The sequence below is a fragment of the Pleurodeles waltl genome, chromosome 5 (assembly GCF_031143425.1).
Source record: "Pleurodeles waltl isolate 20211129_DDA chromosome 5, aPleWal1.hap1.20221129, whole genome shotgun sequence".
NCBI lineage: Eukaryota > Metazoa > Chordata > Amphibia > Caudata > Salamandridae > Pleurodeles > Pleurodeles waltl.
The window spans coordinates 1176658172-1176672085 of record NC_090444.1 but is presented as its reverse complement, the minus strand read 5'-3'; the positions used below and the strand labels follow the sequence as shown (position 1 = coordinate 1176672085).

The 13914-nt window shown below is 47.3% G+C and overlaps 1 protein-coding gene across 2 annotated transcripts in view; it reads right to left on the bottom strand.

The window, feature by feature from the left end:
• The window catches only part of SMPDL3A (sphingomyelin phosphodiesterase acid like 3A), a 137113-nt gene extending 126102 nt beyond the window's left edge, over positions 1-11011 (bottom strand). For both annotated transcript variants that reach the window (XM_069235409.1, XM_069235410.1), the window contains exon 1: positions 10780-11011. In XM_069235409.1, the coding sequence (XP_069091510.1) occupies positions 10780-10876 (97 nt within the window). In that variant the 5' untranslated portion in view covers positions 10877-11011. The remainder of the gene's footprint in view (positions 1-10779) is intronic.
• Positions 11012-13914: the final 2903 nt, after the last annotated feature.

Below are 13914 nucleotides of genomic sequence, written 5' to 3'. Positions count from 1 at the left end.
ACTCTGGATTGCAGTCTTTATTTCTGTAAGCGATATGGGAGTTGCCAGGGCTATTCTATCTTCCCCTTTCAATGCCGGGAGGTTGAGGTTCCCCAGATCTTGTAATTGAGCGTCACTGAGTACTTCGGTGGGAGGGGCATATAGCTCTGAGTAATATTTAAGAAAGGTGGCATTAATCTCCTTCTGTCCATATACTTTAATACCCGGGGTGGTCTCTAACTCCACCACTATGGTTTGATGTTGGGGCGGTTTGGCCAGCCAGGCCAGTAGGGCACCTGCTCTGTCGCCCTCTGTATGTTGCTTCTGCAAGAATTGTTTGTAGTCGAAACAAGACAATCTAGTGTTAGTTTCTATTATTCTAGCCCTTGTTTCTTCTAGTTGTGTTGAGAGGTCGGGTTGTGTTGGGTGCTTACGTTCGAGATCCCTTAGGGAGTTCTCGAGATCGGTTAATTCTATCTCTAGCACCTTCCGTACTCCCACAGTTGTGCTAATACAATATCCCCTGATCACTGTTTTAAAGGATTCCCATTCTACAGATCTGGATGAGGCAGTTCCAGCATTATTCTCGAAGAATTCCGTAATCTGCGTGCCCAGTTGGGCTCTAAAAGCTTTGTCTTCAAGTGATTCTGCTCTCAGACGCCAAGTGGGAATCAAAGGTCTCTCGCCGCACCAGGCCAAAGAAATCAATAAGGGATTATGATCTGAGATGGTGCGGCCAAGATACTCGGACTTCGTCACCACAGATTGCACCTCTGGAGACGCCAAAAAGGTGTCCAGTCGTACATGCAGGTCGTGAACTGCTGAATAGTAAGAGTATTCTCTATTGGGGGGATTAAGTTTGCGCTAACAATCCGTTAATTGCCAGTGTTTTTGCCACTGTTGGAAGTGCAGTGCTGTTTTATGGGTTACGGATTGTGACAATGGTGGGTGCGATCTATCCATTGCAGTATCCATTACGCAATTAAAGTCTCCTCCTATTAATGTAGTGCTAGTGAGAAGTGTGCTCATGATCAGTGATAATCTGTCTAGGAATCTTCCCTGTTCGTGATTTGGGGCGTATAGTCCCGCAAGAGTTACCTCTCTCCCGTCCAATCTACCAGAAATCACTACGTATCTCCCCTCAGTGTTGATCAAGGTATGAAGAACCTGTAATGGGACGCCTGGTCTGATCCATATCAACACTCCCCTCGCAAACGCTGAGTGAGTAGTGGCGAATATTTGTCCCCTCCAGCGCTTTTTCAAGGCCTTGATCTCCTGCTCCAACAAGTGAGTTTCTTGTAAGATAGCTATGTGCACTCCCCTTCGTTTAAGAAAGCTGTGAACCTTGTACCTCTTGGACATGTTATTTAGGCCCCTGACATTCCATGTGATTATCTTATATTCTGTGGTCATAATTTAAGGAGGGGTGTAGAGGCGGTCCGCTAACACCGCTCTACTACTACTACTACTGGACAAACCTATTGAGTTTCGTAATCTAAGGTGTGAACCGTTTGGGCTGCGAGATAGATGTGCCTGATAAACCCTGAAAACAACACAACCAAAATCAAACCCCCTTTGTAACTCCCTCTCCCCAGGACCGGTACCTACAACTCTCCCCGTCCAAACCATTACAACTATTGTAATCTTAATTATCAACCTATTGGAGGGAAGCGTGCCAGAGACCAAGAGACAGCGTCCCGGACCCTTCCCCAGGCCCGATCATGTGTAATGTGCCGGATAAGAAATGATATCTAGGTTCCTATCGCTCTATATTTACGGTTGGGTCCTATCAATGTCCCTAAACAGATTGAGGTTCCCCCACAATTGTCCGCTCACTTGCCAACTCGTTCTTTTAGCGAGGTCAAATAATCTCGTCCGCCGTTCCTGGGGTGATCAAAGGCAAGCCGGCGTGAGTGTCCTGAGAGGATATTGAGGAATGTTCGCAGTTTGAGTCAACGTCTGATGCAGTATCTGGGGTCCGGTGTGTATGGAAGTCTCCTCCGCTTAATGCTGCTGCTGTTTCCACCGCATCACGCATCTCCTGTTGTGACTGACGTTTCGATGGAGCCGCTTCTGTGGTCTTCTTCCGGGATCTGCTACGTTTCTTCCCGGGGTTTCGGAATGTCCGGTCGCGAGTTGCTCTGCAGTGGATGTTCAGCGATTCAAGCCATTCCATCGCCAGCTGAGGTGTGAGAAAAAAATGGGTTCGGTTATCGTATTCCACTCGGAGTTTTGCCGGAAAGAGCATGGCATATTTTATACCATGCTCCCGCATGGCTCGTTTTACTACAATGTAGGATGCCCTTTGCGCCTGTGTTTCTCTCGTAAAGTCTGGGAATATCATAACCTTTTGGCCATCCAATTAAATCTCTCCTAGCTGGCGGGATTGTGACAGTACGTAGTCTCTATCTTTGTGGTGGAGTAATCTAGCGATTATTGGCCGTGGCCTGTCTCCTGGTGGGGGTGGTCCACCAGGGATCCTGTGGGCTCGTTCCACCGCAAAAAATGGTGAGAAGCCCTCTGATGCTATTGTGTCTCTGATCCACTGTTCTAGGAATACTTCTGTATTAGCTGCGGAGGCCTCTGCCCCTCTCCGGAGCCCCCACCAATCTGATGTTGTTCCGTCGGGCTCGGTTTTCTGCATCCTCCGCCCTTGCCTCCAATGTTTTCAGCCGGGTGGTCAGGTCTTTAATTTCTGAGGACGAGGTTTTGTGCGCCGCTAATACCCATGTCAGCGTAGTCTCGTGCAAACCCACTGTTTCCTTTAATTTACGGTGGTCGTCTCGCAAAAGGGAAAGATCTGCGGTGAGGTTATCGATTTTACGCTCAAGCGCTTCCCGAGAATCTTTAATGGCCAGCAGTACAGTGTCCAGAGTTGTTTCTTGTTGTTTGTGCCCCGTTTGCGATTCTCTGGCGGGCGTTGGGGGTGGATTCTCAGTGTGCGAGGAGTCCCCCACTGGCGATTTGTCTTGTTTTTTTGGTTTTACCATTGTAACAGGTCCCAGACGCTTCTCTTCAATTTTTGAGACCTGCCTGGATTGTGGCCCGAGGGCTCTGCACTACGCTGTATTCGCTGATGTTCCACTTCGTACTGTTGCTCTCGTCGTTAGTGGCAAAAGTGGCTGAGTCCTTTGCGCTCTTCAATGGATGGTGTGGGAGATCTCACCTCCACAGGACCTTCGTATCCTCTCAGCCGAGGGCCGCGGCTGTAGCTGGTTCCCTGCTCTGTCGCGGCCGCCATTTTATGTCGCGGTAGCCGCGAAATTGTCAGGGAGAGTTTTTCAGGCAATCTCTGCCCCAAAATGGAGCGCCACGGTTCCTACTCGTGCTGTATATTCTCCGATCGCTTCCCTACAATTTTTAAGACCTCCGGTCGTTATTATGGCAGGATTTAAGCTTCGGGCCTGGATTGTGGCCTGAGGGCGCCGCCCTACGTCGCATTCGCTGATGTTCCGCTTCGTCCTCACCTCCACAAGACCTTCGTGTCCTCTCAGCCGAGGGCCGCAGCCGCCGCAAGCTCACTGTTCTGTTGCGGTTGCCATTTTGGGTTGCGGCAGCCGCAAAGTTTTCGGGGGGAGTTATCCGGGCGATCTCTGCTCCAGGGTGGGGCGCTGCGGTTCCTATTTGTGCTGTGTATTCTCCGATCACTTCTCTTCAATCCCCAAGACCTCTGGTTGTCACTATGGCAGGATTTAAACTTTGGGCTTAGATTGTGGCACAAGGGCGCCACACTATGCCGCATTCGTTAATGTTCCGCTTCGTACTGTTGCTCTCGCCGTTTGTGGCGAAGGTGTCTGAGCCTCTCGTGCCCCCCAATGAATGGTGTGGGGGCCCTCACCTCCACGAGACCCTTGTATTCTCTCGGCCGTGAGCCGCGGCTGCAACGGGTTCACTGCTCTGTTGCGGCCGCCATATTGGGTCACGGTAGCCGCGAAGTTGTCGGGGGGGAGTTTTCCGGGTAAACTCTGCCCCAAAGTGTATCGCCGCGGTCTCCACTCGTGCTGTGTATTCTCCGATCACTTCTCTTCAATTTTTGAGACCTCCGGACGTTATTATGGCAGGATTTAAGCTTCGGGCCTGGATTGTGGCCTGAGGGCGCCGCACTACGTCGCATTCGCTGATGTTCCGCTTCGTCCTCACCTCCACAAGACCTTCGTGTCCTCTCAGCCGAGGGCCGCAGCCGCCGCAAGCTCACTGTTCTGTTGCGGTTGCCATTTTGGGTTGCGGCAGCCGCAAAGTTTTCGGAGGGAGTTATCTGGGCGATCTCTGCTCCAGGGTGGGGCGCCACGGTTCCTATTTGTGCTGTGTATTCTCCGATCACTTCTCTTCAATCCCCAAGACCTCTGGTTGTCACTATGGCAGGATTTAAACTTTGGGCTTAGATTGTGGCACAAGGGCGCCACACTATGCCGCATTCGTTAATGTTCCGCTTCGTACTGTTGCTCTCGCCGTTTGTGGCGAAGGTGTCTGAGCCTCTCGTGCCCCCCAATGAATGGTGTGGGGGCCCTCACCTCCACAAGACCCTTGTATCCTCTCGGCCGCGAGCCGCGGCTGCAACGGGTTCACTGCTCTGTTGCGGCCGCCATATTGGGTCACGGTAGCCGCAAAGTTGTCGGGGGGGAGTTTTCCGGGTAAACTCTGCCCCAAAGTGTATCGCCGCGGTCTCTACTCGTGCTGTGTATTCTCCGATCACTTCTCTTCAATTTTTGAGACCTCCGGACGTTATTATGGCAGGATTTAAGCTTCGGGCCTGGATTGTGGTCCCAGAGCGCCGCACTACGCGTGTAGCTCCATCGGTCCCTGGCCACGCCCCCGTCAATAGAGTAAGACTTAATAAAGTATTTGAGACCAAAACAACACCAAACTAATCAGTTGAACCAGAGATATGTCATTTCAAAGTTTTAAATAAAACTAGTGCCTTAAAGCACAATGCACCTAGTGTTGCTCTCTGGTCGCGCTAGACTGGAACAAAGTCACAAGTTTAGGACGACTCCAGTGGCCGGATACAGGGACCAAGTTAGACGCACTGAAAAAAGTACCTTAAATACTAGTTGCGGAGCGTTGAGATCCAGCATCAAAGATGCGTTGTGTAGAGCCGATTCTGAGGAGCTTCAAGGTTGCAATACAGAGTCCTGCCCCATCGTCGAGGAGGCTGTTGACGAGGGGCTTATGAGGAGAAATTCTTCATCGAAGATGCTTTGCGCACTATCGATTGCAAAGAAGCTGCGGGCTGTGATGCAAACTACTCTGTCAAGGATGTGTCACACAGCAGTGGTTCTGAAGCAGAGCTGCGAGGAGATGCATTGTGCTGTGTCAGTTCTGCCTACAGGACCATAGCTGGCCTGGCAAAGCACCTTCAGGCCCATTTCCAAGCATCCAGGACTGGGGTGGCACCAGTGGGGGAGGATAGGACTCACAGCAGACAGAGTCCAGGTGCTGGATTCAAGGAGGTTGCAGCCCTTTCTATCGCTGGGACTCCAAACAAGAGGCCAGCCAACTAGCCTTTGGAGTCACTCTGATCATCCTGGGATCAAGATGCAGTTCCAGTCCTTCCACTCAGGCAGCAGGACAACAAAGTAGCAGTCCGCCTGCAGAGCAGCATAGCAGTCCTTCTGAGACTTCCACGGGTCCACAGGTGCATTGAAGAGTTGGGTCTGAGGGTCCAATATTTATACCTGGTGTCCACTTTGAAGAAGAAGGTTCTGGGGGATTCCACTCCCATAGGTGCTTGAAGTTTTCTGTCTCCCTGCCCTGGCCCCAGCTTGTCTGCGGTCACGAAGAACTAGTTTCAAACCCTTTGTGAGTGTGCTCAGTCAGTGGCTTTGTCATGTGCAAGATTGGTAGGTGACAGCTCTTCCCCTAATCGAGTCAGACGTGGCCCATCCTGCCAATACCTCTTACCCCTTTGGGTCACTGTCTGGAAGCAATACACCAAGATTAACTGCCAGCTACACATAGTCGTGTGACCCAGGTTACAGGCACCAAATGTTTAGGACAAGAAAATGGCAACTTTTGAAAGTAGCATTTTCATAATTGTGACTTAAAAGCTGAAATTACAATTAAAGAGAATTTCAAATTACAAATTCCTTAGACACCATACTTGTCATTCCTACTAGCTCCTAATTGAAAGTTAGCACTTATTAAATTTAATAAGGTAAACCAATGTTATCCTCTGGGAGAGGTAGGCCTTACAGTACTTATTAACAGATATAAGGGTTTTTCACTGCCAGGACATGTAAACATTAGACGTTCATGTCCAACTATTTAAATACACTGCATCCTGCCCTGTGGGCTGTTTAGGGCCTACCCAAGGGTGACATATGTGTCTTAAAAGGAAGGTTTAGGCCTGGCAAGAGGTTTATTCTTCCTGGTCGAAATGGCAGTTTAAAACTGTGCACACAGGAGGCACTGGCATCCTTGAGACATCCCTGAGGCTGCTTAAGTGAGTGACACAATCAGTGCTGCAGGCTCACTAGTACCATTTAATTTACAGGTCCTGGGTACATGGAATACTACTTTACTAGGGACTTGCAAGTGAATTAAATGTGCCAATTGAGTGTTAGCCAACTTTACCATGTTTTAGAGAGTGAGCACACATACTTTAGCGCGGTTAGCAGTGGTAAGATGCACAGAGTCCAAAGGCCAGCAAAAAAGATCAGCAAAAATGGAGAAGTGAGGAAAAACATTTTGTGGAAGACCACTCTAACGCTGATAGATCTAACATGGATTATAAGAACGTAAGCTTGAGACCCCAAAAATTGTCATCTGCAAAGCAACCAGACGGGTTTGTGAGGAGGGGAAGCTCTGCAAGACTTCTGCCAGTGACCAGGTTGCGGGAGCCAAGGCCGGCTAGTCTCCCTGCTGGGTGAGGGGACATCACCCAGGGTATTCAAGACCTCCTGCTATGGAGCCTGAATCTCCAGTACCTGCCTGCTTGCCAAAACTAGTGTGGCTTGTGAGAAAGAGGAGAGCGTTGGAGCGAGCGAGGTCTAATGGGGAATCTTGTCAAGTAGACTCTCGCTGAGATGTATGAGGAGACGGCTGCAGGATCAAGCAGGCTGTTGGCCATGTGCAGACCAAAGTCAACGACCACCGTATGCCTGAGGAGCACTGCAGTGAATTGAGCTGTGTGCTATACTTTTGACTTTGCCCCAGTCTTGCAAGACTAGATGTCCGGGGTTGGCGCTTTGATCTTTTAGGCACAAGGTTTCACTAAAACCTTTGACATTTTATAACTCTGATTCTACTGATTAGATTTTTGTGGTTTTGGTGTCAAATAATTCATTAAATTTTACTATTTTTCTAAATTAGGGTGGGATTTTTCTTATGGGGTGTTTTCACTTTATTATTGCTTGAGTGATTCATAAATACTTTACACATTGTCTCTAAGGTAAGCCTGACTGCTTTTGTGCGAAGCTACCAGCGGGTTAAGCACAGATTAATTTAGTGACTGTTGTGATTCATCCTAAAAAGGACTGTTGCTGTTGCCTGAGATTTGGCCCACGCCCCCTCAACCAACAACTCAGTTTCTCACACATACAAAGAGAGTTTTAGAGTTTAAGGAACAGTATCTTTAAGGGATAGTAAGGGGTTTTCAGGGTTTAAGGAATGTAGCCTTTAAGGGTAGCAATGGGTTTGTAGGGTTCATGAAAGAGTAGTGTTAAGAAATAGAAATGTCAATCAGGGATTGGTAGCTTTAAAGGGTGGTAAGAGTCTTTAAGATTCAGGGATGGGTAATATGAAGGAATAGTTAGTGTTTATAGGGTTCAGGAAAGGGTAGTATCACTGGGTAATAATGGTGTTTAGGCATCAGGGAAGGGTAGTGTTAAAGGGACCTAAGGGGTGGGTTTAGTGTCCTGGGAAGGCTGGTGGTATTAGCAATGAGTTTGTAGGAATATAGGTCGGAACAATGCATGCTGGAACCACGCATGCCTAAACAATGCGGTCGGAACAATGACCACGTTGTTACCACTAATGCCTTTACCACGAATGCCTTAACAATGATTTTTGCATGCAGGATCATGCATGGTTCCACATGCGACCTCCGGCCCTCCCACCCGCCCCTAAAAACTAAAATTACCCTTAGCCCCCTCCCTGACACTAAAACTATCCGACCCCCACCCCTAAAAACAAAAATTATCCCGACCCCCCACCCCGCCCCTAAAACCTAAAACTACACCAATCCCCCACCCCACAACCCTAAAACTACCCCAAACCCCCCACCTCTGCACCTAAAATTTGCCCGATCCCCCACTCCTTAAACTACCACGGCCCCCACCACGCCCCTAAAACCTAAAACTACCCAGACCCCCACCCCTAAAAACTAAAATTACTCCGACCCCCCACCCCGCCCCTAAAACTACTCCGACCACCCACCCCGCCCCTAAAACTACCCCGACCACCCAAACCTGCCCCTAAAACTACCCCGACCACCCACCCCTTCCCCTAAAAACTAAAAGTAGCCCGACCCCCCACCCTGCCCCTAAAACGACCGTGACCCCGACCCCTAAAACCTAAAACTACCCCAACCACCCACCCCTGTCCCTAAAAACTAAAATAACTCTGACCCCCACCCCGTCCCTAGCACTACCGTGACCCCCTCACCCCGTCCCTAAAACCTAAAACTACCCCCACCCCCTCCCTAAAACCTAAAACTACCTGACCCCCACCCTGCCCCAAAACTTAAACTACCCTGACCCCCACCCCTAAAACTACCTCAACCCCCACCCCATAAACCTATAACTACCCTGACCCCCCACCCCGCCCCTAAAAAACTAAAACTACCCCTGCCCCTAAAACTAGCCCCCAACCCTACCCCTGCCCCACTTACCTGACCGCATCCTCTTCCGATCCTGAGTCTGTTTTTCTCTGCCTTAACCATGCATGTTTGTTGTTCAAAACATGCATTGTTAAGGCAGAGGAAAACAGAGTCGTTGTTCACTAAAGCGGTGTTCCGCTTTCATGGACAACACACCCCGTAGTTTAGGTGTCATGATTTAGGCTGTTTTCCGTTTGTAGGGCTTGGCGAAGAGTAGTGTTAAGGGGCAGTAAGGGTTTTTTAGGATTCAGGGAAGGATCATTTAAAATTATAGTAGATTCAGTAAGTAAATTAATGTAATACATCTAAATTACATTTGAAGATAATAAAAATATATTTGTATTGTAAGTTTAAAAAAATGTAAATAATAAATGTAAATGGATAATTTAATCCTCTTTTGGAAGACAAGGCACTTAATAAAATTCTCTCCAGACCGTAAATCTTAAAACTAGGAACTAGAAAAGAAAAAACAACATTTTTTCATTGAGTGCCATGTTGTGGTATCTCTGAAGTTGATGATGGAATAGGAAGAGGAGAGGTGTCTGGGAACGTAGCACATTCTGTAGGAATGTTTTGCCCTCCTCCCATCTGTACAGCTGCCATAGAAAAACAGACACCATAATTATCTTATTATCTGGGATTACAGCATTGCAGTGGCATGTATCTGACCTAAAGGTCAAGGCTTGTTATAAGACAAGACTTGGTAGAGGGCTCTGGCTCACACAACTTGATAAACAAATTATTGCAGCTCTTAGAGGATAAGCACTTTTCTTGTGGAAGCACACAGCTTCTGCCCAATTAAAATATATACTTCAGTCCAACAACACGTGCGCGGAGGGAAAGCCCCACTGTCCTGAACTCCAGAAAGCTATTTATTCAGGTCATACAAGGTCACTGACAGTTGTGCTGTCAAGCCAGACTTAAAAACAAAGATTGTATTTTACTACATGCTACTGAATGCGGAACATATTGTGAAATGCTGTAACTTTTCTGTCATGTATTAACAGTGTCACAAGAAACTAATCCTTCTTACCAGCACAGTGGCAGTGAAAGATAAAACAGTTCAGCAGGGTTAGCAAAGAAATGAGTTCAGGTCGGCTCTTCTTCAGTAATGTAAACATGATATTGGAAATTCTGCTTTCGAAATCCAGCCATTTTCTGCAAAGTTTCCTCATGGTTTCCACAACGTTGTAATATCTGAACTTCTTTAAAAGGCCCCTCACATGCAACTTGCTGCTTTGACTCTCAATGGCCACTCTCTAAATACTAGTATTACGTTCATATTATAAACTACACGTATATTTTAAAAGCACGCACGTGACGTGTAATGCTTTCGAAAAATAAAGAGTAAAGGCCTACTGCAATTCAATAAACACTCACCCACGGGAAACGTTCTACTAATCAGTTAGTGCGCTTCGACGCCTTGTCAGAAGTTGAAGCGCTGTATAAACGTAATCACAATACTAGTACTTAATTTGAGCCGGTGGTTTCCGGTGCGGGCACCGGCACTTTATTTTTGAGGGCCGGTACTTACTTTGCTGCCTCAAGCACTAGTGCGAGCAAAAACCTCATATGGGAAAGACGGAGGAAGAGAAAAATGAAAAAGCTTCACAAAGGGAGAAAACAGAAAGCTGCAGGAGCTCAAGGGGCAGAGAGTGGCTGCAAATGGTTTAAAGAGGCCCGAGACGGCTTCAGGATTATGCTGCCTCGGTATTCTGTACTCGCACATTTAATTGCTGCAGCCGCGCGCTTCAGAGGAGAGCTCTGGGTACCGGCACGCTTTCATTTTAAAATTAAGCACTGCACAATACAATATACTGGGCACAAAGATCTGAAGAACAAAAGTACCCTTGCCACTGCCAGCTACAGAGCCTAAGTGTTAGGTTCCTCACACAAATAAAGCTTGTCTTGCAAATCCGACCCTCTTACATTAAGTGTTTGTGATAGTGGCACAATTATGGGACGAGGGCGCTCGCACTCACCTACTGGGCTGGAATACTGGCCCTGCAGCGGCACCGCCGAGCCCGGGCTCTGCCAGGGTCCGAGGAGCAGCAGGGAGATCAGCCAGGGTAGACCCATGCTCGTCGCAGCCGGGAAGAATCTGTTGTTCTGTGGTGCCTTGATTCCCGCAGTTAGAACTGCCTGGAGTCACGTGAGGACTCCCCACATGACCCCGAAAGGAGGAAGGGAATATCGGACAATGGTGGGAAGGGAAGCGTCCTTGCCTACAACAGGGCACCTACATAGCGCCGACTTCCGCGTGCCACGAAGTGCACAAGCATCTCACCTTTCCAGATGCTAAAGGTGTGTAATGCAATTACTGGCGCCCTGTGTCGCTGACGCACGCAGGAGCCCATGCCAGGATTTCAGAAGAGGGAAGTAGGAGACTTGAAACAAGCATTGGTAAAGCCAATAGTTCTCGCCTACAGAAGAGCTGTTGGCTTTGCCAATATCTTTTTGCCTTGTTGCACACCAGCGTAGCTGCTGGTCTCCATGGCGAAAAGTTAGTGGTGTAAGGCAGAGTGGCGTGGAGTGTCATAAAGTGGAGTAGAGTGGTGTTCTGAAGTGATGTAGAGTGGTGTGCAGTTGAGTGGCATGGAGTAGAGTGAAGTGGAGTGTCATGGAGTGCAGGGGCGTAGGAGACAATACGTTTCTGGGGGGGACAGGGACAGCCTTGGGGACTTTCAATCAACCCTATACAAATCGCTCGTTGTTTACGAACTGCAGGCTCCGATAAATATACACAATCATATATATTGGAAGTGAAATAGGGAGAAAGGAAGGCATGTTTACACAGTCTGAAAGTATCTTTTATTGTTATTTATATTCACAAAGTAATTGGCTCAAATGTGAAAATAACATGTTGATTAACCTTGCATCTTCATGCACCAAGCAAATGAAGGTAGGAGGGTAAAAAGGAAGCCCCACACCCATCATGCCCTTCGCCTCATGCCAATTGGAACCACACTGGAGAGATCAAAAGCGATTAGGTACAATAGTTGTAAACTGTGCTCGGAAACCATAGTTCTAATAACACTTCTACTCCTGTGTGTGATCTTGGGAAGCTCAGCTCCACATCAGTCATAACTAGAAGCATTTCAACTGAAGAAACTCCTGGAGTTACAGTCTATATAAACATGGATTCTCTAATCTCTGTATAAACTGCAGTCACTAATTTCTTTAGAAATGGCTGTTTGTGATGCACCAAGTCACAGCGTGTAAAGAAAAGACATTCACTGATTATAAAGAAAAGACATCAGAAAATGACTATGATAGGGTTATTACAGTCGAGTTCTGACATTACAATGCCTTCTGCCAGAGCTAGCAGCCAAGGTAAAAGGCAGATCAGGTCAAGGAGCATAATTAATAAAGCTGTTTAAAGCAAAAAATTGAATGTTGCTTTTCTTTCTTCTGCTCTACTTTAATAGCCTTGGATGACAGAACCTATGCACTAAGGTTTTAAGTGGTTTGTGGGAAAGTTGGTGGTGTGACCATGTATTATATGGGGTAAAATACCCCCTGTGTACATAAGGATATTGCAAGTCACCTTAAAGTTCATACCTTTTAAAACCAGCATTGGCATAGCCAATAGGTCTCGCCTATGCAAGTTATATTGCCTTTGGCAATGTGTTTTAGTCATGCTGTACACTAGTGAGACTACTATTCAGCATGGCTCAAAGTTAATGGCATAAAGGAGAATGATGTGTCATCAACTGGTGCGGCGTAGTATCATGGAGTAAGTAGAGTGTTCTAGGATGGAGCAGTAAACTAACTTTAAAGGAACAGGGGTCCCTTGAATAAAATGCAACACCACTCCCATAAACAATGATATTAAAGTAGTATGCAAATGGAATGTTTCATGCATTTATTCAATCAAAATATAAAAGATCAAATGTAGTGGGAAAACATCAACAGGGGAAATCGAGAAAAACTGGTATTCGGGCATTACACAAGTTATCTGGATGACCCAATGTCACCAATTACAAGAACATTTTAAAAAGTAACCTATATAGTACAGTGGTTTGAAGGAGGCTGGCCTGGTTTGTAGTGGGTACCTATGGTACTTACACTTTATACGACATCCAGTTATCCCTTATTAGTGAAATGTAGGCAGTGCCTAGACGCCAGGCTCTCTAGGGGTGGCTGTAGCCAAGGCTTATCTAGGAGACATGCAAAGCTCATGCAATACCACTGTAGTCACACAGTACTCACACACATGAAAGAAAATTCTCAGTGTTACCACAATAAAGGTACTTTATTTTAGTGACACAAATGCCAAAAATACCATAGAGACTATACTCCCTTAGGAGGTAAGTAATACACCAATTATATACACTAGTATGCAGCAATAGCAATAAAAACAGAAAACAGAGCAATTAGTGAAAATCACAATGGTTAGAAATGGTCCTAGGGGAAACACAAACTATGTACTAAGAAAGTGGAATGCGGATGTCGGTTTCCCACCTAGGCAAGTGTGGTGTGTAGAGGGGCGCCGGGAGTATTAGAAAATACCAAAGGTAAGTAATAGAACCCACCTCAGAGCTCAGGAAAGCAGGAGTAAATCACAGTAACTTTCCCATAACACACAAGAACACGAGAAAGAAGATAATGCAAGAACCAGAAGATACTTCAAGACACAAAGGGTGGATTCCTGGACCTAAATACCTGTGGAAGAATGGGACTAAGTCCAAGAAGCACAGAAGAGTCCAGGGAGGACAGGAGCCCCTGCTTACCCGAATCAAGGTGCAAAAGAAGAACCACTGGTGAAGAACAACAGTCAGTACTGCACACAAGAAGATGGATGCGGGTTGGTGCAGATGATATCCCACAGCAGATGGATGCTTGCAGTCTGGTTTGCATCGCTGGATTCCACCAACAAGCCTTGGCACAGGCAAAGCTCCTGGTTAGTGGAAAATGGCACTCCCCGGGACCAGGAGGGACCTGGTGGACTCTGCCCATGAGGAGGAGTCAGAGGGGGCTCTCAGCAATTCAGAGAGCCCACAGAATACCAGCCAGCACACACAGGAGTCCCCCAGCACAGGGACAAAGGAGTTGCAAAAGGAGGCCCACGCAGCACAAAAACAAAGGATCCCACGCCACCAGAGAACCACTCAGGA